This window comes from Gymnodraco acuticeps, unplaced genomic scaffold (genome assembly GCF_902827175.1).
Source record: "Gymnodraco acuticeps unplaced genomic scaffold, fGymAcu1.1, whole genome shotgun sequence".
Taxonomy (NCBI): Eukaryota; Metazoa; Chordata; class Actinopteri; order Perciformes; family Bathydraconidae; genus Gymnodraco; species Gymnodraco acuticeps.
This window is the reverse complement of record NW_022991840.1, coordinates 90,549-117,134: the sequence shown is the minus strand read 5'-3', so window position 1 is coordinate 117,134 and position 26,586 is coordinate 90,549. Positions and strand designations below refer to the sequence as shown.

General features: G+C 39.7%; 2 protein-coding genes across 3 annotated transcripts; one reads left to right on the top strand and one right to left on the bottom strand.

Moving 5' to 3' along the window:
- Nucleotides 1-400: 400 nt before the first annotated feature.
- prpsap1 (phosphoribosyl pyrophosphate synthetase-associated protein 1) lies at nt 401-11,898 on the bottom strand. 2 transcript variants are annotated; one of them, XM_034199832.1, is made up of 11 exons: nt 11,486-11,898; nt 11,094-11,146; nt 10,333-10,399; nt 10,069-10,241; nt 9,792-9,907; nt 9,629-9,684; nt 7,729-7,874; nt 6,831-6,872; nt 4,550-4,620; nt 3,212-3,358; nt 401-2,380 (listed from the first exon to the last, which is right to left on the bottom strand). In XM_034199832.1, exons 1-11 carry the CDS (start codon nt 11,566-11,568, stop codon nt 2,222-2,224), a joined length of 1,113 nt encoding a protein of 370 aa, XP_034055723.1. In that variant the 5' UTR covers nt 11,569-11,898; the 3' UTR covers nt 401-2,221. The 2 variants fall into 2 exon arrangements, with proteins under 2 accessions (XP_034055723.1, XP_034055724.1); XM_034199833.1 differs by lacking the exon at nt 6,831-6,872.
- A 2,214-nt stretch (nt 11,899-14,112) lies between these two features.
- LOC117535390 (cytoglobin-1-like) lies at nt 14,113-22,781 on the top strand. Its single transcript, XM_034199834.1, has 4 exons — nt 14,113-14,269; nt 14,360-14,502; nt 20,945-21,176; nt 22,053-22,781. The coding sequence occupies exons 2-4, from the start codon at nt 14,360-14,362 to the stop codon at nt 22,215-22,217; spliced, it is 540 nt and encodes a 179-aa protein (XP_034055725.1). The 5' UTR covers nt 14,113-14,269; the 3' UTR covers nt 22,218-22,781.
- Nucleotides 22,782-26,586: the final 3,805 nt, after the last annotated feature.

The window sequence follows — 26,586 nt, the reverse complement described above, 5'->3', positions numbered from 1 at the left end:
TCTCTGACGTCACGTCATCACATGTAAAGGCCGGTAATTAGAAAATGACTGGTACGAGTTCAACAAGATTTACTGTAGTACTGTACATAACAGTTAAAGGCCTGTTCACCCATACTGTATGTATGTTTTGATGACCTCTATTCTGTTGATTACCATTGTTTATGTAAATCAAATATGTACGGTTAAATGTAAAGTATTTAATTTCACATTTTGTTTTGATCTTATTCTATTCATGTCTGTAGTTTATGTATTTCTGCATTTTACTTTTAATTCCTGTTTAGTATGTTGTATGATAGTTCCTTATTTGGTAGAGACGCAGCAAGAGGAAACGGTTGTATTTTCATACAACTTGGTAAACAAGCTAGACAGAGTTGTGTAGTCTGAATCAGAAGACTGCAAATTCAAGTCAGGGGAAGATTTTATTCGTAAACGACATGAAGTACACCAGTAACGGATAACATTTGAGTCTGCATAGCAACAGCATTTAATATCGACAACCTTCACATCTGTGCCTATACAACACCATTGTGTGCATTAAGGATAAAAAATACCCAGAGAATTCCAGTATTCATAATTACAACAAAACGTAGCAAAAGGCGTTCAGTATGGAAGACATATCAACATGTGAAATGGGAACAAACATTGAACGAATAATTGTGGTTTTTGTCAGTATATTTCCCTGAGCAGAAGGCTTGAACCTCACAGAAATACACACTTTGAAGTTTATTCAGAGGGCAAAAAAGGGGGTGCTTGTTCACAGTTTTTAAATGGGAAAATATCAAAGTATGTTGTACATGTACATCAAGACCACAGTGCTTTTTTCGCCAGTTGAGTAAATACACACATATTTCACATTAATGCTGGCTATTTTTTTGTACATCCTTCCTTTAAAGCAGCCATCAGTTTCCAATTACTTTGGTTCAGTACATAAACAACCTAAGAGCCCACATAGTTCATGTTTTCTTGGTTGTCTTTCTAAAAAGTGATGCACCTTAAGCATGGAGCCACTCAAAGACCACCTTTTGGTACATTCAGGTGCTGGTTCAACACTCAAGCTTAAGACTTCAACATGTTTTGCTGCAATGAGCCATAGTCACGATTTAAGAATCATGGTTTGTAATTCATTGGTGCGTCATGTGGTGATTACACTATCTGTCATTTGAAATAAAAACCGTACCAGAATATGTTTGTTCAGTCTGGTGCTTCTGGTCTAGTGCTATGGTATATATTAAAGGGTCATTACATTTAAATAAAACACAATAATAACTGTAGGAAAGAAAAATCCAAACTAAATGCTACAATATATAACCGTGTTTAATTTATGTTACAGGCGCAATAAAGTGGAAGTCAATAGAATTTCATTTGTGGATAAAATATTTTACATTGGACATTTTGCAGGGACATATTTAAATGTGTTGAGCCGCTCATTTTACTTTTTCAAACAAAGCATATAAAAACTTTAAGGACCATAAATGAGATTCCATTAACCTCCACTGCACAGAGGTACCAGCAGAAACAAACAGAAGCACCAAAACTGTGTTCTCTAACAGAAGGTAGGGAAACATATGTTGTCATAATTTACTTGAACTAACCCCCCTAATATATACACAACATAAACATATTATCCATTCATTTCTACCAGTGTTGAAAACCTTTTTGTGTCACATAGGACATTTGACCAAGCATCCAAATATTTAAAAAAAAAAAAAAAGGTACATAAAATCAGTTTGGGCAACGATAAGCAAAACAAGTGTTGACTCACAGATGGAGAATTGTTAGTAAAGCACAAACGCTCTATACTGGAGAACTGTTTCTCTTATGTATTGCTGTTGAAGCTCATTCCTTAGATGAGGTAACGGCGCAGTGTAAGACAAAATAATTGTTTAAATATAAAGCATTTTTTGCAAAAGTTGGAAAAGCGCAGCGTGACGAGGAGTGGCTTCAAAACATGACTGAATACATCAAAGTTTGCATTTTACCAGGTTTTCTCAAACAAAAAATGCACATGTTTACACCTTTTGAAAAGAAGTTTAATTTAATAACTAGATAGTATTCACTTTTTTAACTGATACATGTAGTCCTGACATACAACACATGGATCATGGCGTTAGCATGTTTTTCAGCACTGGATAGGAGTGCTCCTCCTTCAGTCCCTGACCGACCCACCCACCTCTCCCTCCTCTCCCTCCTCTCCCTCCTCTCCCTCCTCTCCCTCCGAGCTTTAGTCGTCCGTGGTGATGTTGCGGAACAGGTAAGCCATGGACTCTCCGTTGTGGATGCGCCGGATGGCCTCGGCTAATATCATGCTGACGTCCACCGTCTTGATTTTGGGACACTGTAGCTTCTGTACTTCATGGGGGACTGTGTTGGTTACCACCACCTGAGGGGGGGGGGGGGATAATCACAAGAGATTGTGGACTTAAAAGAAAGGTGCCATTTATTTTCATGCTGATAAACATGATCAGGATCACAGATTGAAGGGGCCAGTCAGCTCTGTTATGATTGGTCAACAGTTTAGAGTGTTGGAGCGCTAGCCAATAAGCGCAAGTGTTAAGCAGTGATGTCACTGTGTTATAAAACTAAACAAAAGAGTGCAATGGAGGCGTTTCAGGCAGGGGGGGGGGGATCCTTTGCAGACCATTTACATGCACACAAATCCTTTACAACACACTACAGGAAAGGGTAACCTGCAAAAGCATAATAGCGCCACTTGTACTCATTTGCTTTGGTACACCTGTGAGTTATCAGTGGCTACTGCCGTTCATGGTCTTTAAACACTTCATCTGATCATGCTTAGAAACTGACTGCAGGTGAAATTAAACACCTTTTTATTCCAGTATATTCCTATTAATCAGATTTGACCGTAACACAACAAGTTGACGGTAACTATTGTTTTTTGAAGCCTGTATAGTTAGGAGGAACTGAAAATGTACAGAAATACAAATACAACACAATGCTACTTTCCTTAGAGCTAAAAAAAAAAAATTAGAAGGAAGTATCATCTTTCTTTGTTTTACATTGCGTTCATAAAGAATAAATGAAAACAAAAGATGTTGGTGTTTGCTGGTTTAAAGGAAATTGGCCTTTGGTTACTTCCTTATTTATATTTTACAGGTTTGCCACAACACATTCATAAACAATCAACAATAACTGCTTTTACTGATTTAACTTAACTACGCAATATTGTAAAAAAGCGTTGCCGTGGACTCACCTCATCGATGGCGGATTCCTCGATGAGGCGTGGAGCGTCGGCCGACAGTAAGCCGTGTGTGGCCATGATATAAATCTTATACGCTCCTCTCTCTTTCAGGATCTCTGCAGCTGCAACAAAGTCTCCCACATCGTCTATAATGTCATCCTGGAAGAAGAAGAAATAAACAGCAACGTAAAAATTACACCCCTGCCTCTTTGTCTTTGGTAATGCGCTGTAACAGTGCATAAGTAGCCTAGGGCAGGGGTTCCCAAACTTTGCCATGCCAAGGACCCCATATAGCATTATCGTCTGGCGGGGACCCCCCTGTTGCAATTTGTTTTTTTAAATGATGAGTACATTATGATGGAAAATATGACATTAATCATACAGCTAAATACATTTTCTTATTATTTATTTGTATTAATAATCAGTTATTCTTCTAAAAAAAAAAATTGTATTTATCTTTTGTTTGTCATTCATTACACTCATTGTGTCTTTGTTATAAACATTCTTAACACAATATTAAACAGTAATATCAACAGTAAACATATTTTTAAATTGATTTCTGTCTTTATAATATTATATAATTTTGAACAGTAATATGAACAATTAACATATATTTTTTGCATTTTTGAAAGTGACTTATGCCTTAATAATATTATATATAATATTCAACAGTAATATTAACAATAAACATATTTATATTCATATAACATCTAAACAAAAATAAATAAATTCCCCTTTCGCTCAAACTTTGCGTGACCCCCCAGGCGCCCCCTGGCGGCCCCCCGGGGGGTTGGGGCCCCCACTTTGAAAAACACTGGGGGGTAATAGCAGAACATATAAGAACAAGTACTGCCTTAACATCAAGACGGTGAATTGACTCAATAATGTCCGTTATATATGAATATCAATCATTAGCTACTGATAATGCCACATTAGCAGCAAAACCCTTTTGTTCACTACATTTAGCAAGCGCAGATTTTATTTAGAATATTGCTCCATTGACAAAAGAGAAAAATGTCTTTCAATATATTTTTGATATATCTAATATATCTTTTTACTAGACGGCTTGGTTGAATACTCAGTTCTGATTAGTACATTTCAGAGGTTGTTAATACTCAATAACAGACCGCTACTAAGGAAAGCATGACCGTTGCTAAGGAGGATACGTCATATCAATCCGCAGAAAGAAGTCCGGTCGATTTAACGTCTGCTGTGGTTAACAAACATGGGTTTTTATCTATCAGAAAACACTATGGAATACTTTTTGAAGGAGAACTAAGTGTTATAATAATAATAATAATTATCAAACATGGCAAAGCAGCTGACCGTCAGCTCATCACGGCATCTTACCACAATGATGGCAATCCTCCCTCCCACGTCTCCGACTACAGTGATGGGGGGTTTCTCCTTGGCCATCATTACTGTAGAGGGAAGCAGAGCGTGTTACCTGTGAGAGAACTTCCAAGAGGTTATGAGTGTGCTGTATTTCACCCAATGGAAAATAAATCTCTGTAGATTGGGTAAAATGGGTTGAGAAAATGTTTTGCAATCAAGGCAAATTGTGCACCCCTGGATTATGGGCTTGTTATTGGATGATGTAAATGATTAGTAGAGATTCTGTTGTAATAATGCTGTCACAAATTAAAAGAAGTTTAGAAATGTTCCCCCATTGTACCCCACCTACCCCTACGAGATTAAAGTGAAATGCAAAACTGAATACAGCACATGCCATGCAAAAATCAAAAGGACAGTTTCTTTATTTTCTGCCCAGGATACCCAATCACACCCAGCCTGAGGCCGGGCTGTGGCAGGCTGCATATGAAGCAGCCGACCGTCGTATTTCACACAGGACCACAGTGGCTGACAAGCACTGATGAGGGGTTCTTCAGACACACTTGCCAATGTTCTGGGGTCAGTCCTCAGTCGAACATCACAGCTGCCAGCGACTACTTTTACATGCACACAATAACCTGTTTGTATCTCACATGCCGATCACAGGAGATGCAGCAGCTGTATTTTTTTTACCAATGTCATAAGATAAACTATTTATTGGCAGCTACATTTGATGTTGTAAGAGTAAATGATTTCATGATTCGGCTCAAATATTGATATCTATGCAGCTTTGTTTATCATTGTGAATACTTCCGTGAAAGGTTGCAAATCTATTCATGCAATCCTATCCAGCCCATGCTACAAGCAACAACATGTTTGTTCCTCTGAGGGGCACTTCTCTTATCAAACTCATCTTTGATCCAAGTCAATTACAGTTCCTCAAAGTTTAAGAGGACTTTCTGTCAATCCAAAACCAAAAGATGCAGCTCTACTTTGCCCATGACAAACATCCAAGAGTCAATCAGCTGGAAGTATACAAATTGTCCAAATAAAGGTTAAGTGGAAGCATTATATAACACAACCTGGTAAAGACAACATCAACAGGCTCTACCTTGTGACAGACGTAATAATGTGTGTAACCTACAACTACAATGAGTTGATCTGAATCACTTTATTTGATAACAACGTTTTAAAAGCTGCATTTGAAGTATTGTTGTGCATGTAAATGTAGTAATTCAAAGGGAATAAGGAGAGAATCCACTGGTAAACAATCAGCTAGCCAAGCCGATTGTGGAGGAAAAGGGATATCGAAGCAGAGACAGGAGGAGCATGCCTTGCAGAACGCTGAATACCGTGAGCCGCACAGCTTCAGAAACCTGCCAGTGTCACATTCAGACTTTTATCACTCTTAACAAAAAACAGCAAAAGCCATGTTGTTAGCAGAATACCCACTTCTCTAAAATATGGTTTACAGCTTGCTGAGATACTGAAACAAGTTAACTGAGAAATATCTGGTTAGATATCTTGAAATTATTTTAAATAAAAATCAACATTATCCTGATAGATTTCAATAGCTTTTGAACAGCTAATTTCGACAGCAGGTTAGCATCGCATTCCAGAAATCATACGGATTAAAGTGACTTTATATTATTGTTGAACGAATAAGTTCTGGTATTAGAACTAAAGTAAGGAAATAAAACTTTGATTTGACTTGCTTAAAACGTGTCAACAATTCCATTCATAATGCTTCTTCTTCGCATCATTACATGTTAGGATTCAAAAGCATGCTTTGTTCTTCTCCTCACATGCAATATGACCAAAAGTTAATCAGGTTCTGAAGAGCGGGGCGGGGGGGGGGGGTTTAATCAGGGTGCACCATGTGTTGATTGGCAAGATGAGTCCAGATATTCAAGGGAAAAAAAGGAAAATGATAATGTTTGGCATGGTTCTGGTTTGATTGATGGATTTCGAAATGAAATCAGAACACAACAAACCCAAGAGGAGTTTGGCCATCTTGTAGAACAACTGTCTGGAATTTTAGACAGGTGGAGAAAACGCTCATTTCAAGTCAAACACGCCATGCAAATAGCATACTGTAGCCGATTCAAGAGGTTTTCTCAATGCAAACCTGCCTGTGTGCACGACAAATCACTTTTTGCTACAAACTCCCCCTCCAGAATCCAGACTGTTTTTTCACAAGATGCAACACAAACCCTTTGTCTACACATGCACCAATTGAGGAACCATTTGAAGAGGAATCATTTCATAGTCAGATGGAAGTTATGTTTTACGGTCGTACTTGGGAGCTCTATGCCGGGGAACGGAGCTTGTTGTTTGCCTGCTATTACCAACAAATAAACACCACGTTAACACAAATGCACAAATATTTGACATGACAAACACATGATGCCGAGACTTGGAAAATCCTCCCGCTAGGTAGGCAGAGATTACAAAAATATTTCATAGCAACTAATCAGATTAGATTTTAAAATGCAAGACTTTTTATAGTTTAAGATATTTAGGAAGTTTCAAAGGAGGATTTTTTAAGTCAAGGGTGAACACAAGTAAGAAATATTGTTACTAAATAATAAAGTGAATACTGGACGCAGTTACGTCGGAGTCATTTGCCAATGACACAATCATTTCTCATACGGAATTATTCCAAAAGGCCTTACGGGAATAAACCCCGCAAATATGTCAAAGGCGGTATGCCAGAGTCACGTTATAGTATAAATATTTAAAAAATAGAGCTACTTTCCAAAGAAATAGGCAGGAACTATGATCTATGATTATTAAGCATGTCACTTTTTTTGCAAGTTAGGAGTTGCAGCTGGCGGAGGATGCAGCATGAGTAGAAGTAGTGTTGTATCTGTGGAATTAAAACATGCAGGGACACAGAGAAATCAATTCCTTGGAATGTGGCGGATGGTATGAGTGAGAAACGGCAGACTCGCCCAAACAGGTTAGCACAAATAGCTGGATCGGGCTGTGGGTGTCGTAAACTTGAAGCACTTAAGGATTTAACTGGCAGGAATAAGAAGACGTTCCTTGCTTAATTGCATTTGTGTGACAAATAAAAAGGTAATCTAACTGTGAGAAACAATAAATATGTTATCTGTAGAGAGGGTCAAATCGAGCCGGTGTTTGACCTATTGATCTGCAAAGAAACAGCATTCTATAGAAATGGGTGTTCTTACGAGGAAGCTCCAGTCCTGTGTGTCCGGTGGTGTTGCGTACACAAGGTGGGGAGTGTCTGCCGTCAGCCATGTCGGACTCTGAACACTGAGCCTCGCCGTGAATCACAGCCAGACCCAGACGCAGGCGCTCTGCATAGGACTGCGCCCTAATGAGGATAGAGATAAAACACATATTTAGTCACATGGATTTCAAAAGACATTGGCATTTACACAAAAGAACATTAATTCTGGCAACAACAAACGAGTGGTGCAGGAATGAGACTGAAAACCCAGAAAATGTGTGGTTTTTCTTTTATATGTTTTGGTTATATGCCTGAAATATGATCTGTGGTTACCAACTGGAGAAGGTCTGAAGCTCTCATGTATCATTAAAACAGCAGTTACTAGCAACTGACTACATAAGACAACTAAATCTCAATTAGCCACATTTAGCTTAGCCCGTGATGTAGCTTGTTTTAAGTTAGCTTTTTACATTACATTGCATTTAGCTGACGCTTTTATCCAAAGCGACTTACAATAAGTGCGTTCGACCAACAAAATACAAACTTGAAGAAAACAGAATCATATAAGTACATCAGGCTTCATAGAGCAAAAACATTTCAAGTGCTACTCAACTGGCTTTAGATAAGCCAGCCCTTTATTAGCCCTTTCATGCATGAATTATGAAAGCCTCAGTCAGGATTTTTTTACAAAGTGTTATTATTGCTCTTGGGGCATGAAAAAAAAAATCTAGTTTTTTCAAATAGATGTTTATATGTCCACTCAGGTGGACAGTATGCGTTCAGGGTTTGAACTGAAGAGATGTACATTTTGAAAAAATGATAAATAAAGATGTGCAAACTTAAAATTACATTATAATAACACAAGTATATTGATTTACGGCCCAAAAAGATATTGCAGATGAAGTATTTTCAAGAACAACCAGGGCCAGGGACCAGCTTGAGGCACCACGCACAGTTATTTGATGAGTGCTAGCGGAGCCTCGCAGCGGCGAAACCATGCCGCGCCACCCTAATTGCACCACTTAAGCACATAGGTGCACCTCAGATGAGGCCCCCCTCCGCGAGGTGTGGCCCCCTCCACAAGGTGCGGCCCCACACAGGGTTAGGGAACAACAGCAGCAGTACCAGTATGAATTGTAGTTGAAATATAGCCAGTGATGCATGACGTCCACTGTAGTGGAGAGGTGGTTAATCATGATTCCCTGCAAACATAAAATCAATACTTTGATCATTTATGAATTATATGATTCCTTAGTTGTTACTTGATGTCACCACATGTTTTATACCTGCAGGGGACGCTTTCCATTAAAGGATTGGCAGGATATAGATGGGTGACTTGGTCCATGTGGCTTTCTGTCGTCCATCTTGGTTTAGAGACATGTATCATGCACTTACACTGACTTGGCACTGAGTGGCAGTGTATGGGATGATGCAATAGGGTCCTATGTAGTGGCTGCTGGTGCAACTATGCAAAAACAAACAATGCATATACAAGAAAACACCTTTTGAATAGCTGTCCACTGTAGTGACCTCTATGCATGAAAGGGCTTTAGTATATAAGTGCTTTGTTAGCAGTTCTATTGCTTGCATTTACACTTTCACTATTATAAAGAGAGTGTTAATATTTGAAGAATAACCTGCTGAACAAATGGTGCATGTATAATAAATGTGTGTTTGCCACTGATCTTATTTTCAGCAATATTCTAAAATCCAATAGAAAAATGTAATCGCCCTTTGTTGAGGGAGCCCTTGCAATGCTAACTTCTGGGTGGGTCGTCAACAATAAATCTCTTTAGTGTTTTAAATGAAGACAGTTGAAACGTGATTCATCAAAACAATGCTAACAGAAGGCGAGAAGTAGCGGAGGTTAAATGTGTTTATTGTTATCCTTCAGTTACCTCTTTGCTGCTGATGGGGACTTGGCCACAATGATGGCATTCCTGTAATCAGGAATCTGACAGAATGAAGGAAAATGGAAGTCAATATTTACATCATGTGATTGATTGGTTTGGTCAACAGGTGGGGTTAACAACACACACAGATAAGACAATGATTGATCACCTCTTCTTGGATGTACTGAATCAAGAAAGGAGAGGCACGCAGGTTGTCTACTGGGAAGCTGAAGAAGCCCTGGATCTCCTTCTGATGCAAGTCCATGGTGATAATATGTGTTATCCCTTTGGGGTCAAATACACATTAATAGCCGGGTCTCCCCCCCCCCCCATTTAACACACAGTCAACTGTTAATTAGTGAACATCAAATGAAACACTACTGATGGAGAGGGATAAAAAGACAGGCACACAAATCACAGGTTTTGATGAATTGTGTTCTCTTTACCTGCTTTTGCTAGCATTGAAGCTAACAACTTGCTAACTATTGAGCCCCTCTTCCTCATCTTGCACTGTTTGCTGTAGGGGAAGTAAGGAATGACTCCAATGATGTTCTTTGCACAAGAGGTCTTGAGGGCGTAGGCCATTACCAGCAGCTCCATAATAGCCGTGTTTACATCTCTGTTTGCATGAAAACATCATAAAAAAGACACGTTTAGTGATAACCAAATAAACTGTTCAAAGCTGTAGTTTGTGCAGATGTTAAACTCACCGCGGTATGGTCTGGATGATGAAGATAGTTTGTCCACGAACTGATTCTTTCACATCCACTCTAGTTTCTGTTGTGGTAGGGAAATTAGGGACACAATCATTTGATTAGGCAAAGCTGCATCTTAATTTCAGTGCTGTCTAATACTGATGACTTTTTGCACTTTGTCAGTAACTGTTCACCTTCAAAAACATGCAGTGCAACCCACAGGACAGCTATGCAAGAGCCATAGAAGCAGAGTCGTAGAAGTGTAAATAATGGGGGAAATGTAGCAAATGTATCAGTCACTGATGAGAGGTATTTGCACTGGACATGTACTTTTTGTAGAATTATGCATGTAGTCATACCTGGTTATGGTAACCAGTAAAGTGAGGTAGTCTAAGAATTGAGTGCAGTTGTTTGTGTAGAAGGAGGGTGGGGGTCAAGCATGGTGGCAGCTAGGTGTTAAGTTTTCAGCAATCTACAAAATATGGTATAGCAACCGTACTGATTGTTTTTAAATCTCACTCAACATGTTTATTTTCCCAGCCACTTTAAAAGGGACCACACTTGACCTCGTGCTGACCAAGTTGTGGAACTCCTGTCTAAGACCCCAGGCAGATTAAATCAATAACCTGTTTAAAATGTCTTCTAAACTCACTTGTAATTATGTTTTCTATCCTTTACTAATAGGGTACTATTAAAAAAAGTTCTATAGAATAGAAATCTATAATTACCAAACATTTTTGTTGTTAGCAGGAATGTGTTTTTAATATTCTCCTCACCTCTGTTAGATTCCTGAAAGACCACAGACTTCCCCAGTTCAACTCCCAGCCTCCTGTGACATAGATAGATAGATAGATAGATAGATAGATAGATAGATAGATAGATAGATAGTTACAGCAGCAATTGAAATCTTTAAAAAGGTGTAAAAACGTAAAACATAATAAAATACAAATAAATAAACAGCAGCAAGTAAATATACATATCTACAGTAGAAAGGACATGAACCACAGAGACAACTCAATATAACATTTTCTAGATACAAATACACAATCGTGAGGTGCTCATTGTTTCCTTCATTGTTTTATGACTAGACAGGCTCTCGTTTGGAACAGATTTGTATACAACATTTTGAGTAGTCAGCAACGCTGGAATAAAATGAAAATATGCTTACTCCGTTATCTTCTTTGCCAATTCTGTGCATGCTACGGAGGAGTTTGCGGAAAATACACGATAACCACTTTTAGCGACGTTCATCGTAGCGGGTGGTTTATTTCTCACTGACAGCAGAGGCTCCTTTTTGTCTCGGCGTCTGTTTTCTGGTTCTCTTCTAATGACGTTGTCGTTAGCTAAACAGCTAGCTAGCTACCTACCATACACTGTACCGCTAGGTTAGCAAATCACACGAAATGACCTCCAGTGTGCGACATAAACTCAGCTACAGCTAAACTTAAAATTAACCATTAAATACTGAGTTTATTTTACTTATTTGTCCAATTGCTTGTGGAAAAACGACACATAACTGTCATAATGTAGCACTATAGCCTTACAACTGTGTTAGCACTGAACTACGGAATCCCCTTTGGGTCAGTCTTGCCAAATACGCTTTGCGGAATATATATTTGTTTGAGGATGGTACTGCGTCACATTAGCAGTGGGAGATAGTAGCAAAGCACTTTTACTCAAGTACTGTACTGATGTACTTGTACTTAACCTGCGTATTCATTTAAATCCATTATTAAATACACTTTGACATATATTCATAAGTTAAGATATCCAAAAGCAGTATATCAAATTAGTCAAATTATCTCTGCATTTACCATTTGTGATAACAACCATTTATCCAACTCTATTTTAGAGTAGACCTCAAATAAATTGCTTAATATATGTTGTTCTTACTCCGAACTACATACTTCACACAGGTGTGCCAGTGTGACTGAAATACATCGGAGTGAGATAATCCCTAAATAATGTAATACTCAAACCGTGCATTTACTCAAGAAATATTGTTTATACGTTATTATTTTATAATGTGTGCACACATTAATGATTAGACTGATCTGATGAACTGATAAAGTGATCATCTAAGATTCATGGATTGATGACGTTTTAATAGTTTGGTTAAAACTACAGGCAGACAGTCATAACAAGCCCCTGTTATTTATTTGATTCTTGCCTTCAGTTGTTGATAGATAGATAACTATTTGCCTTTCTATAAATCATTTACTCATTGTAAATATGGCATTTCTGGCAGCCCATCAGTAATACTCTAACTGTCCACCAGATGTCATTACTCATTAGCCCTGGATACCAAGTACAGTTATGTCTTATAGTCTAATCCTTTTTGAGGAGGGTGTGTTGACAGTTTAGAATTATCCTTATGTTACTTGCCTGAACTAGCCCTGTGCGTGCAAACAGGGGTAATTGTTGTTGTTGTTGTGACACAATACGAAATCTTCTGCAGAAAGATAAAGTGATACGTGCAGAATGTGTCGATCCAGAATCATTGACCAACTCACTTTGTTTGTTTATCCAAAATGACCTGTGCAGTTAGACATTTCTTACAGGAATTATGACATTTTAATGGGAGTGCCTGAGATTAACTTGTGTTCAACTTTAACTTCCCATGGTTTCATTAATTACAATGTGGTTAGCTGGCATATCTTTAATTCTGCTGGTGGGCAAGATGGTATATGCTCACAAAGGTAATTAAGATATTCGACACTCTGCAATACCGGAAATATTAGATGACTCCACCTAAAGCACAATCAAGTTATTTCAGTAACTTGATTGTGATTGGTGTGCTCTTGAGGACTCTGTAAATGTTTGATATTGGTCAGTACGTTGTTGGCACCTACCGTACATTGTACCTCCCCAGTCAGGCAATAAATATCACCTCAATCTTGGCTTTTGTAAAAACATCTGATGTCTTTTAACTGCTCTCGTGTTAGTTTTCCTCAGTGTACTCACAGATTCCTGGTAAATGACCCTGTGAGCTGGGCCCACCCTGAAAATTGAATAAAAACATTCTCAAGTTTTGAACACAACCAATATCTCCCTGACTGATATCCACAGCTGCAACAAAGAGAAAAGACATGGAAAAGTTCAATGAGAGCTGTGTGGCTCTCCTGAGGGTGTGTGAATATAATTGAAAGTGTAAAAATTGAGTGATAACACGCTCATATAATCTGTATCTTGTCAGAAGCACAGGAGTCGACCAAATGAAATATAAATCTGCCCTATTTCTGATAGACGTCATGCTTTTTAATTTTGGGTTTCTACATTCAGGGCTTTGCGAGAAATCACAGGTTAATCTCCTGGATGGTGATGATGGAGGTAAAAGGTCAGAGTGTGATCCGTTATCTTTGTTTTACAACGTCATAATCTTTCATTGAATCTACGCATGTAATACATATCTGACTCTTTTATTTGATTAAGGGGCGTTGGTGAACTCCAGTTCGAATCCCGCCTCGGCCGCCACTGCGTCAGGCCGTTGTGTCCTTGGGCAAGACACTTTACCCACATTTGCTCCTGTGGGTAATGTCCGCAGTAATGACTCTTACATGTCTAATATGTGTAATGTGTACTTGTAAAGCGCTTTGAGCACCTGTAAAAGCGCTCTAATAAAAAATGTAATGCATTATTATTATTATTAAGGATTTGTTCTTTATCTCATTATGTTCTCATCAAACACCACCTACAAAGGTGAGGTGGGCAGAGTGAGACATAAAGAGGGAGAGAGGAAAGGGAGAGTATAAAAGAGAGAGTACAGAGGCTCCTCCTCGTTCGCTGCGTGTGTTTCTTGTGTGTTTTTCAGGCTGTTCTTCACTCACACTCTCGCTCAGCAGAGATTCAGAGGTGGAGAGCAAAGCATCTCACTGAGAAGAAAAAAACAGGGGGGAAGGGAAACAGATTTCCATCCTCTCTCACCAGGAAAGAGACATATACAAGAGAAAAGGTAGAAATAGTGTTTATTTTGAAGGAGGTTGGGTTCTCTCATTAGCCCTGCCTTCTGCACGTGCTCAGCTCTGCACTTCTGTGTTCCCAGATGGAGAGGATGCAGGGAGAGGCAGAGGGGGACCACCTGGAGAGACCAAGCCCACTGACTGACAAGGAGAAGGTGATGATCCAGGACTCCTGGGCAAAAGTCTACGAGAACTGCGATGACACCGGGGTGGCCATACTCGTCAGGTATTTCTTTAGTCTTACTCTCATGTTTTGAAATGTTGAGTTAGGAAGATATTTAAGATAAGATTGACTTTATTGATTCCATTTTGGGTTTTTTCTGTTTAAACACGGCATTGCACATAATGTGAATATAAAAAAGTAGAACATAAACATAACATATAAACATCTCAAAATTGAAAAACAACATAATTAAGAAGTATACATGTTAACTGTCAAATCTGCCAAATAAACAGTGTGAAGGGCCAAATTACAGCAAAAATATAAAAGTAGGATATTATTTACATTAAGTGTGCAAGGAATAACATATTACATTAAATATATATTTGTTTCTCTAATTCTGACAATAATAGAAGTCTTAAATGCTGACTTTTCATTAATCTTCTCCCAATTTCCTCAACTTTAATTAGTCCACCAGCAATAAGGTAAAAATTGCATTCGGTCTCTTCCCCCCTCGGTAATATAACTGCACCTGCGAGGCTCACTGATAATTTTCTGCCACAGAAAACTGCAAAAATATCCACCTAAATCAATTTAAATCCAGGGATTATCCTCCCTCCGAATTCAGCTGCCAAATTCTGATCTCGTTGACTTTACAAGTTTCCAGGCTGTAAAAAAAAAGGAACAATTTTTGCATCTGATATTCTTTCCTCTACTCCTTTTTCTTAATCCTATTCCTCAAATAGTAGAGGCAGTGGATACACATTGCAATCCATCAGTCAGACATCTTTGGCTCCCTCCCAATGAGCGGGTCATGTTTTGAATGCCTGTTCAGAGGGCCGGGGAACCTGCAGCAGCTTGACTCCGGGAAACATATTGTGGGCACATTGACTTTATTTGACAAGTGTGACGATCTGGCAAGTCACACCGTTCCCTTTATAAATCCTATGATTGCAGCAGGTGAAAGTTGAGAGAGAGGTTAGCAGCCAGGCAGGGTGCAACACGATTATTTTTACAGCTTACTGACTTTTAGGATTTAGCTGCAGCACTTAAACACATCAAATCACTATCCCACTCTTTGATACGCATATCGAAACTATAAATTCATTGAATGTACTTTTCTTCTGCCACATTCCTCCACAAACACCCTATGACCTTTCAGGAATTTGAGGAATGACAATCGTTTGATAAGCGTGACTGTGGTAAATTCTCCTTTTAGTGGTAAAAAAGTAAATCACTGTCGCTCTCCGTAACCTAGACATGAACTTTAACCTTTTCAAACTCAAAAGCAGTTTATGACTGAAATTAAACATTTTCTCTAGATTTAGCTCTTCAGTTAGTCTCGACGAAAAGATAAGAAAGGATAAAGAGTCCATAAAAATACTAATGAGGCTATTTATATGCAACCACAGGTCATGCAATTACAAGAGAGAGAGATTAAACACCACGGCTCCTCATTAGTTTGCTACGAAACTAAGAACACTTTGCTTAGCTTCTATCTCTTCCCATTTCAGGCGTTTTAACTCTAATATCGAGCCGTATGCTTCACAGAAAAATATTTCCCTCCTTTTTGCGATAGTTGTTGCAGAGACAGTGGGAGATGGGACACCAGGTCTAGAAAGCAGCAACCAGATGCATTGGCGCTCTTCCCAGACAGTGGATGGAGGGAGTTTTTAGTTATACCTTTGAGGTTCAATCATGCACATAAACCAACGAAAACGTCTTTGAACTCACTATTTGTACTCAGAAAAAGCAGGCTGTAAGAATGTTAAAATCCAGACTTGGAACTTGAACAGAAAGCATTTGACATATAAGCCAAATGAAACATGAAGCGTTGGCTGTCAGGGGAGCTCATCGTAACCTGAGCACTTATTTTCTTCACCCCCCCCTCTCTAACAAGACATCACAAATCATGTTCACCTTCCCTTTAATTTGCCATGATTGGAGCCACTTTACAGAACAATTCAGACACATTTGCCAACAGTTTCACAAGGGGGCACAGCAGGAAATGATGATTGTCTAAATCCAGAGGCCAGATTTCTGGAGCAAGACCTGTTTTTAGCCATGCGTTTTCAACTGCGCACGAGATAACATAACACCAAATAGATATTAGCATTGATAACGGGATACCGATTTGGTTTAGAATCTTGTAAATCCTAATTCACACAGCCGTTTACACTGTGTTCACATTGAAGAATAAATGATATAAATCCATGAGATAACATTGAAAAAGGTAAATCTGAAACTGTTATGAAACAACCTGTTACGCACATGTTATCTGACACATAAAAGTGACCATATTTAATGCACATTTTAATATAATCACCTGTATTTTTTTTAAGTAAAATATTTTATTAATGTAAGTACTGTAGTAACATTATGGTAGAATACAATGTCCTGACAAACAAATTAAACTGTTTTACTGTAATTTTGAAAGCTATACAAAACGTCTGTCATAAGCATTAGCATGTATGTGCAGCTGGAAGCTTTTCTTGTTCATTTTTTAAATGTATGGTGTCACACAGTTACGAACTTGGATTCACAAGATAAAAAGGACTTAAATGCACGACCCGGGAGCCAGAGGTAAAGTATAAGCAATATACTTTTATTTGCTAAAAAGGATATGCAAAACTCTTTGCGAGGTGACAAAAATAAAGAGCTTCAATAAGGCTCAACAAAAAACGCTCACAACGTGAGGAACAAAACTTACAAAAAGTTCTCAGGAGCATAAATCAGGCATGTGTCAAGATAAGCAAATAATGATGAGCAGAGTTCTGGTGTAGCGTAGGTCTTATCCCTGAACGAATAAATTAAACTTTTTAGACACAGAAAAAGAGGGATAGCCCGGTGACCTAGCTACTGAATTTTACAAAGGAAAAATAATAAATCAATTCACTTTCAACATCAAATGTCTGTATTTTTGTTAACTCCAAATAATAAATCCGTACATCAAACAAACATACTCATGTCACAGACCATTTACCAAATAAACTTAACTTCAATACATACACAAACAAATAAGCCAAGTTAACTCACAAAACATCAATACATCCTGGGGATTTACTGTGAGTGAGTGTGGGGGAGGGGAGAAGTCTTTTTTGTCCTTTGTCACTCAGTTTAGGAGTGTATTTCAGGGGATAAGGATGTGTGAAAGTAAAGTTGTAAAGTTCAGCTTTTCCAGTCTAGAGTGTGTGTGTGTGTGTGTGTGTGTGTGTTGTGTGTGTGTGTGTGTGTGTGTGTGTGTGTGTGTGTGTGTGTGTGTGTGTGTGTGTGTGGAGTTCTAGAGGAGGATAAATGATATTGGTGTAGTGAGAACCACTTATCTGAGGGTGACAGGCCAGAATAGCTCACTGGATTGCAGGGTTAACTTGGAAGGGGAAAATTGAATGTTTCCCCAACAGCTCCTGGGTTCAGTGGCAAAAACTCCCAAAAAATAGCCTGATTCAGCAGATGAAGTCCTCAAGAATCCACTTTTCTCCTTGTTCGATTCCGACTTCCTCTTGCTTCTTTCTCCTTCTTTCGAATGACATGCTGTCCTCCTTTTAACAGCACACAGGTGCCAATCATTCTCTTGATTGTTTCCTCCAGTTTCTCTCAGGGGTGCTTGATTAGCCACTCCCCTTTTTCTCAGGGAATCTGTAGGAGTGGGTTTACTTTCTCCCTGTCCTGCTACACTCTTCCCCCCTTGACAGGACCACGCTCAGTGGTCGCTGCAAGATTCGGATCTTCCCACTGACTCTTAATCTAGGAAGCCTAAGAAGTCCTCCTCCTCAGAGCTTTCCTAGAATATCCATTACTTTTTTCCAGTCTATGAGTTCCAAGTCCTCAGCACTTGGGTAGAAGGGTTTAAGGTTGCAGACATGCATTGTTCTCACATCTTGGCCTGTATCCTCCAAAACTACCTGGTAATTCAGGGGTCCAAGTTGTTTGACTACTCGGTAGGGACCTTTCCACTTTTGGCGAGCTTTGCTGTGAATTTGTCTTTTGAACTTGACTGAGGAACATTTCTTATCCAGACCCTTTGCTTGGGTTTAAAGCCAACAGTATGACGATGTTTGTTGTAGTTCCTTAGTTGCCTGTGTTTAGCTTTTTTTATATTTTCCTCCACATCTGCTTTGAGTTGTTGCAACTGCTGGACAACCTCATAAGCACGGGTTTCAGGGGAAAAGATCTTCCCTTTCAGAATTGTGTCCAGTGGACTATTCAGCTTTCTGCCAATTTGCAGTTCTGCAGGGGTAACACCTGTGGTCTCTTGAACAGCTGAGTTTATGGCAAACCTGAATTCTGGAAGGTATTGATCCCATTTCCCGTGATTGTCATCCACATAAGAGGCTATCATACTTTTTAAAGTGCGATTTACCCTCTCAGTCATATTTGTCTGTGGATGATAGGCAGTGGTGAGCTTGTGTTTCACAGTCCATTGGTCACAGAGTTCATTGAAAACAGAAGACACAAACTGGGGTCCTCGATCAGACAAGAGGGTACCCCATCTTGTGAAAATATCCTTCCTCAGGAATCGAGCCACCGTTTTCGCTGTAGCAGATCTCAAGGGGGAAAACTCAACCCAGCGAGTAAAGTAATCCACCACCACCAGTAGGTATTCGTGTCTCTCAGGACTTCTTGGTAGGGGGCCCATAATATCAATACCGAGCATCTCATTAGGTCCTTTGACAGTGGTCTGTTGAATCTTTCCAGCAGGTTTCCGGTTATCCGCTTTCAGACTTTGACAAACACGGCAGTTTTTTATATAGGTTTTGACATCTACCCACATTCCAGGCCAATAGGCTACTTCATAAAGCCTTTTATAGGTTTTGAAGATCCCTGCATGTCCACTTAAAGGGTTTTCATGATATTCTTTGAGTATCTCTTGAACCAGACTCTGAGGAATGTACAGCCTGTAATGGAAATTGTTTTCTGACATCTGTTTATTGTGATAAACTTTATCCTCAAGTACGCTAAAATCCTGTTCCATGGGTCTGTTTCCTTCCGCTAGCTGAGTCAAGATTTGCTCCACCTTATGATCTTTCTGTTGTTCTTCCCAAATTATTTCGAGGGATATAGGAATACTCTCATCTGTTTTGTTGGAGAAGAGACAACACCCAGAGTTAGGGGAAATCCTTGAAAGGGCATCAGGGGCACAATTTAGTTTTCCTTTTCGGTATTCCACGACAAAGTCAAACCTTTGCAATCTTAGTGCCCATCTGATGAGGCAGCTGGAGGTTTTGGTTGATGACAGAACCCATTTCAAAGCAGAATGATCTGTAATGACTGTAAATAGCTTTAGCTCCAGGTAATGTTGCCATCTCTCCAAAGCCCAAATGATTGCAAGGCACTCCCTCTCTGTGACAGAGTAGTTCCTTTCAGCTCTGTTTAGGGTTCTGCTGGCATAGGCTAGAACTATTTCTGTCCCAGTTTCCATTTTCTGAGTCAACACCGCTCCAAGACCTATACCACTTGCGTCTGTATAGACAAAGAAAGGACAATCTGGATTTGGGTGACCCAAGATAGGCGGAGAGATCAAACTGGACTTCAGTTGATCAAAGGAATGCTGGCATGCTTGATTCCAGATGAAAGGTCTCTCTTTTTTTTTCAAGTCGTTCAGAGGCTGAGCAATTTTTGAGAAGTCGGGTACAAATGTATGATACCAGCCTGCTAGTCCCAAGAACCTCTGTACCCCTCACAGCTGACACCGACAACAACAACAATGGCCGTTCGGAAGGCCAGATTCCCAGTAGGTAGCTGGTCTCTTCAGTGGACCACTGCTGCTTGTTAAGTTTCTCCATCGTTATGTACAAACTGGATAAAACGCGGGCTTTTTATTGTTGTTCAGGAGTTGATCCCGCCCCTGCCCCCGCCTCGACGTAAGCGTGACGTATGTGGTGCTTTTGCTCTAGCCGGACAATTTTTTGGTGCTGGAAACAAACCGGATTCCGGAGCTAAGAGGCTGCTCCGCTGCGGTGTGAACAGGAAAACCCGGTGCTTTTCAAGCTCCAGCTCCGAACCGGCCCTGAAACACCGTTGGTGTGAATGAGTGAGAGCAGGTACTTTCGTGGGAGAAAAAGGTTCCTATGTCTGATTGGCTGGGCGGATTGCATGAGAACTAAAGAGTTCTCATGAACTAAGTTCTCATGAACCTTTGTGGGAAAAGTACTGCGGTGTGAATGCGCCTAAGGAACCTGAAATGAGACGTGACAATTGAGTGACAAAACAAAACAGGAAGTGAAAGACAATACAAGAATAATAACATGAAACATGACTGACTTAGCACTTTTGACGGTGCACAACACACACAGTATCAACACAGTGAAGCAAAGCAAGCACTTAAAGGGAAAATATGCAGCACTATCTTGTCAGTGCCGATATATTTACTCATGGTATCTTGCCAGCTCAGAGGAAAATGAACGTGGGTTTGCAGGATCGAGCTGAGGGCGATGAGATTAGTGGAGCTTTGCAGCAGCTGCTCATTTTCATATATCTCATTTACTCATGACTCTCCTTCCTTTTGCAGGCTGTTTGTGAACTTCCCCTCATCCAGGCAGTACTTCAGCCAGTTCAAGCACATCGAGGAACCGGAGGAGCTGGAGAGGAGCGCACAGCTCAGGAAGCATGCAAACAGAGTCATGAATGGCCTCAACACGCTGGTGGAGAGCCTCGACAACTCAGAGAAAGTGGCTTCGGTGCTGAAGCTGCTGGGCAAGGCTCACGCACTCCGACACAAGGTGGAGCCTGTGTACTTTAAGGTAAAAACACACTCAGAGATGAACTTAAATCCTTAAATAAAAAATAAACAGTTAAAGCTGCATGAATGTATTTTTGACCACCAGAGGGCAGAGAGCAGACTAAATTATAATCTTTAGGTGCTGAACCCTTTATGTAACCCTTTATCAAGGATTTTTTTATACCAGATTTGTTATCCCACTTATTGCTATCTTTGTCCGTGACTGGTCCCAGACTTTCCTGTAAAACCCATTAGGAAGCCTGGGTGAAGCAGAGGTGGGAGAGCATAAAGGAAACACATGTCATTCAAGAAATTATGTCTCATTACATAATAGTGGAATGATGATTTTCAAAAGAGCCAACTAATGTGTGTGTGTGTGTGTGTGTGTGTGTGTGTGTGTGTGTGTGTGTGTGTGTGTGTGTGTGTGTGTGTGGTGTGTGTGTGTGTGTGTGTAGTGTGTGTGTGTGTGTGTGTGTGTATGTGTGTTGTGTGGTTGTGTGTGTGTGTGTGTGGTGTGTGTGTGTGTGTGGTGTGTGTGTGTGTGTATGTGTGTGTGTGTGTGTGTGTGTGTGTGTGGTTGTGTGTGTGTGTGTGTGTGTGTGTGTGTGTGTGTGTTTTATTAGTAACATGCCCTAGGGCTATGACCCATCGTAACTGTGCGCACAGGGCCCATTGTTACTTCATTATGCCAATATAATAAGAGTTGTATTCTCATTTATTAATTTAAGACCTTAAAGATGGCTTAAGAACCCCATTGATATTGGGCTATATAAATAAACATTGATTGATTGATTGATTGATTGATTGATTGATTGATTGATTGATTGATTGATTGATTGATTGATTGATTGATTGATTGATTGATTGATTGATTGATTGATTGTATTGTGCTTCCCAGATCCTGAGCGGTGTGATACTGGAGGTCCTTGGAGAGGCCTTCTCAGAGGTTGTGACACCAGAGGTGGCCGCGGCCTGGACCAAACTCTTGGCTACGATGTACTGTGGCATCAATGCCGTCTATGAGGAAGTGGGCTGGTCTAAGCACTCAAGCTCAAGTGGGTGAAGCTTTTGGTCTGGGTTTATTGGACAAGAGATTTCACATTGTTGGGCCACGGCTCATGATAGAGGGAGGAATTGACTGTACTGACCATTAATGGGAAGCTTTGTATCTGGGAAATACAGTTTAATCTATTATAATCGTGGGTTATGGGACATACACTTTAAATGAGTACTGGTACTGTGCCCTTTTGATGGCTAAGAGAGACGTAGAAATTAAATCTCTCCTCATTGTTTTTATACTCTTGTAAAGGACCAAATTATTAAGGAGAGAGGGAAAGTAAATGCAAACAGTGGACAAGAGGAAGAGGTCACATTTGACTTGGATGTGCCTTCTACTGAATGTGTATATCTAAAAAACTGCCATGTAAATACTGTTATTTCTAAATCTCATGTGACGTTTCCTTCGATTAGTCCGTGCTCACTTGTATTCACTTAATGAGGTATTAGGAAGACATTTATACATTTTCTAACAGTTAATTGTGATGATTGTACATTTTTTTTCATTACGGCTCACCTTTGTATCTGTATTTAACAATATTTTGAAATAAAATAAAACCATGAGACCTTACTGCCACAGTGTCGAATCCTTTTAAAAGCATATATGGTAATCCAAATCCTCTGCATTTCTACGTACTACTGTGTTGACATAATTAGACGTTACCTTTTTCTCGCTTGGCCTACCGCTCTGTCTGAGTCAGCAACGCTAAGTATAAACTGCTGGAAGACCCTATTTATAAAACCATTTATCCAAATGCTCTCTCTTTTTTTATTATGGAGAGACCCTACTAAATATATGGGAAATGGATTGGTATCCATTAATCCCTGTATAGTCCTGCATGGAACCAATTTCGACAACACCTTTCACAACATGCTGTCCTTTCTTATTAAAAAAAAAGACAAAATAAAGGTTGATTGTTTTACAGCTTCGAGGACAAAGTTGCGAAGTGGGTTGTTTCAGAATAGAAACAAACAGCATGCTCTGTTTACCCCTTAGTCCTGCCTTAATCCTGTCTAATCCACTGAGCTAATCTCCCCAATCATGATTGAGAGCCAAGAGAAAATACAGGAATAGTGAGACACAAAATCTGCCTTTTATAGTTTGAGCCTCTCGATGGGAGGAGAAGCCTCAGTGCTCTGAACCACCATCGCCCCCCAAGGCAGAAGATCGCTGGAGGTAGGACCATGTGTACCACCATGATGGTCCTCACCACCATCGCTCTCCTCCTGCGGCACCATTTCTTCAACAAGATCTCACCGTGAGTACTGAATGTGCTTTTCAGCAGGCACCAACAAAATGGTGGTCATTGCAACCGGTCTGTTAGAAATTATAAAACAGAAATAAGGGACTGCTTTTTGTCAAAATTCAAATATACAAATTCAACATCATGCAAGAAAAGCATTGAGGATTAAAATAAATACACATTAAGTACTGCCAACCATACAACAAATATGAACACTTTAACACATGTCTGTTCCATGTGTAGGGGGTTAGGGTGATACTTATCTGCATCATTGATTTGAAATAACTTCAGTGACTATTTTAGGGCTCGCCTTGAGCAACAGTGTGCGGATTAAGTGGCTCGACACATAACAACAGTGTATTCCAGTTTTCTTCTAATGGAGAGCTGAATAGAGGGGCAAGCATCAGGGCGCTTGAGTTCATGGCTGCTAATTGACTCAAAGTGCAATCTTCTCAGCCGTCACCTCCCCCTGACCTGCTCAGCCACTCACTCAGCAATGGCAAACACACCGCGAGGCTCCAGCACCATGGAGCGTGGCAACACCTAGCTCACACACTAGTAAGATAATAATCAGCAAAACCTTGAGTTCTTTAACCAAACTCTTTCCAGATTGTGCTCATGAAAGCATTGGTTGAAATTGAGAAAAAACTGTACTAGTGAGTTGTATGTTCTTTATCACAGGCAGAAAGAGAGTGTTGAGAAAGACGTGCCATACATGAAGAGCAATGGAGCAACAGAAACCCCAAAATGAGAAAAACAGTGAACATCAAAGGGTAAGGACAAACAATCTATCCAAATAGAAAACAAAGTGAGGATATGCAGCCACGGGGGTCTTCCTGTGATTTTAGTAACTGCAGAGGCCAAGATGTTCTCCCTTCAAAAGCTAGATTTTGGCATCAAACCAGCAGCACTTAAAATGCCATAGATGAAACCTGATCGCGTATTTAGAGTTTCCTGATTGGTAAACACCAATGTTATCCAAACCCCACTTTGGAAGAAAAGATCTTTGATGACTTTCCCATCATTTCCTTGAAAATGGAACTCATTTGGAACAAATTAACTCTAAACTCGAGGTTTCTTTGTAAGATGTGGAGATACCACATCTTACAAAGAAAGTGCATTTAGCTGAGTCATGATGAGTCATTCTTTTATGAATGATTATATCCCTTCATAATCGTGACTTTGCATGTTTACTTTTAATTCCCTTGGGTTACATCTCCCCTGAACATGACAAGAGCATGGCCATCTTCTCAAATGTTGTAAGCACCAGGTGAGCGTTGTCATTTGCCACACTTGAAACCTAGCCAAAGGGGTGTTTCAGTGATTTTAGTAATGCACTTCCAAACAGCCGAGGATATCCTCCCTTAAAAAGCCTGATTATGGTTTCAAAACTGTGGCACTTAAAATTCCAAAGATGAAACTAGATAGCATGTTCTATTTGTGTTCCCTGCATTGTAAACATCCGTTCTCCAGATTCCAGTTTTTTAAACAGGCTTCTTGGGGACTTTTCCCTTAGTTCCCCTTTTTTTGTATATAGGGATTCATTTGTTACTAATTAAATTCAAACTCAAGGTTTCTCTTTAAACTTTTGATCCTGACATAACCTCATCATCAGACAGTAAAACCAGTATTGGGTAATTTTTCAAATAAAAGTGAATGACGTTGCAAATTCCAAATATAAAAAACGGCATATAAACAACAAAACTGTGAATGTCAGTGGGTGACGGAGACACAGAAACACATCCAGAACAGACAAAGAGATATTGACAGCTATGTGTGTGTGTGTGTGTGTGTGTGTGTGTGTGTGTGTGTGTGTGTGTGTGTGTGTGTGTGTGTGTGTGTGTGCGTGTGTGTGTGTGTGTGTGTGTGTGTGTGTGTGTGTGTGTGTGTGTGTGTGTGTGTGTGTGTGTGTGTGTGTGTGTGTGTGTGTGTGTGTGTGTGTGTGTGTGTGTGTGTGTGTGTGTGTGTGTGTGAAGCTTCTTCCCGGCAGTATTGTGAAATCTCTGTGTAGCACGGGGCTTGTGTGCCGGTGGAGGTTAACAGGAGGGGCTCCAGACAAGGGGAGAAAGTGGAGCAGTGGAGCATGTTACAGAAGCACGGATGCATAAAGAGCTGAGATGCCTGCCCCACATTTAGCTTTTAAGTATTCACTGCTACACTGCTATATAAACTAAATGATTCAGAAGCAACAATCCATCATCTCTTTAGGATTATTATGAGTACATTACCTACAACCCTTCCACTTGATGCAGCTAAAAGATCCCAATATAAACCAATAAACAAAGGGTGCATTGTATCCAACCATTGTATGTGAACTGAATCTTTTTTATAGCGACAGTTTTATGGATTTAATTGTCATGGTGATTCAGTGTTTTTTGATTGACCGTTTTCCCTTTTCGCACCATGACTTTACATATTTGCTTTTCTCCTATGCTCCCTCTTCCCTGAAGACATGACAGGCCGTCATCTCAAGTGTAGTGAGCATCAGGTGAGCTCTGTCATTTGCTATATTTTACCTCGAATGAACCAGAAAACAAATGGACAAACTTTCAAAAATGTGCACAAGTGTTTGTTTACATCAAAACTCTGAAAGCTGAACCCTGATTTGTTTTGTTTTCTGTCCTCAGTGGCCTCTGCTATCAAGACTTATTTCCGCAGATACTATTTCCTGTTGTCACACCAAGGTTCCCAACAGGAATAAAAAAAGTGGGGTAGAAAAACAACAAGGCCTGTTTTGATAATGGATGGAACAGGAAACGGCAACTGAGCAAAATCTTGGAAGATCAAGCCTGAGAAATCTTGTCATGAAAACTGAATTGTGTCATTTCAAAGTTGATCAGGGTATAAAGTATTAAAACATGATGTGCCTCTGCATATATAAGCAGTATATTCATTTCTTAAATGTTCTGTATTGCTTGCTTTTAAAACAACTAATGATTTTTATTAAATGTATGCATGAGGACAGGATTTGACTGGATGTATCTTTAAGAGTCGCATCTCTTGAGATCTCATAAGTGACCTAATTAATTCTAAAATAGGGGCTGACGTCCAGTTTTGTATTGAAATGGCAGGAGCCCATATCACTTAAAGGTTATGATGATCTCACAAGAGAAGCCCACTGATGAAATAAAT

Excerpts from the sequence above, each read along its gene's own strand:
- prpsap1 (XM_034199832.1), bottom strand. The coding sequence starts at position 11,568 with ATGAACGTCGCTAAAAGTGGTTATCGTGTATTTTCCGCAAACTCCTCC. Across the intron at positions 7,875-9,628 it reads TCCCCATCAGCAGCAAAGAG|GGCGCAGTCCTATGCAGAGC; the intron begins GTAACTGAAGGA and ends TATCCTCATTAG. Across the intron at positions 2,381-3,211 it reads AGGAATCCGCCATCGATGAG|GTGGTGGTAACCAACACAGT; the intron begins GTGAGTCCACGG and ends CCCCCCCCTCAG.
- LOC117535390 (XM_034199834.1), top strand. The coding sequence starts at position 14,360 with ATGGAGAGGATGCAGGGAGAGGCAGAGGGGGACCACCTGGAGAGACCA. Across the intron at positions 14,503-20,944 it reads GGGGTGGCCATACTCGTCAG|GCTGTTTGTGAACTTCCCCT; the intron begins GTATTTCTTTAG and ends TTCCTTTTGCAG. Across the intron at positions 21,177-22,052 it reads TGGAGCCTGTGTACTTTAAG|ATCCTGAGCGGTGTGATACT; the intron begins GTAAAAACACAC and ends TGTGCTTCCCAG.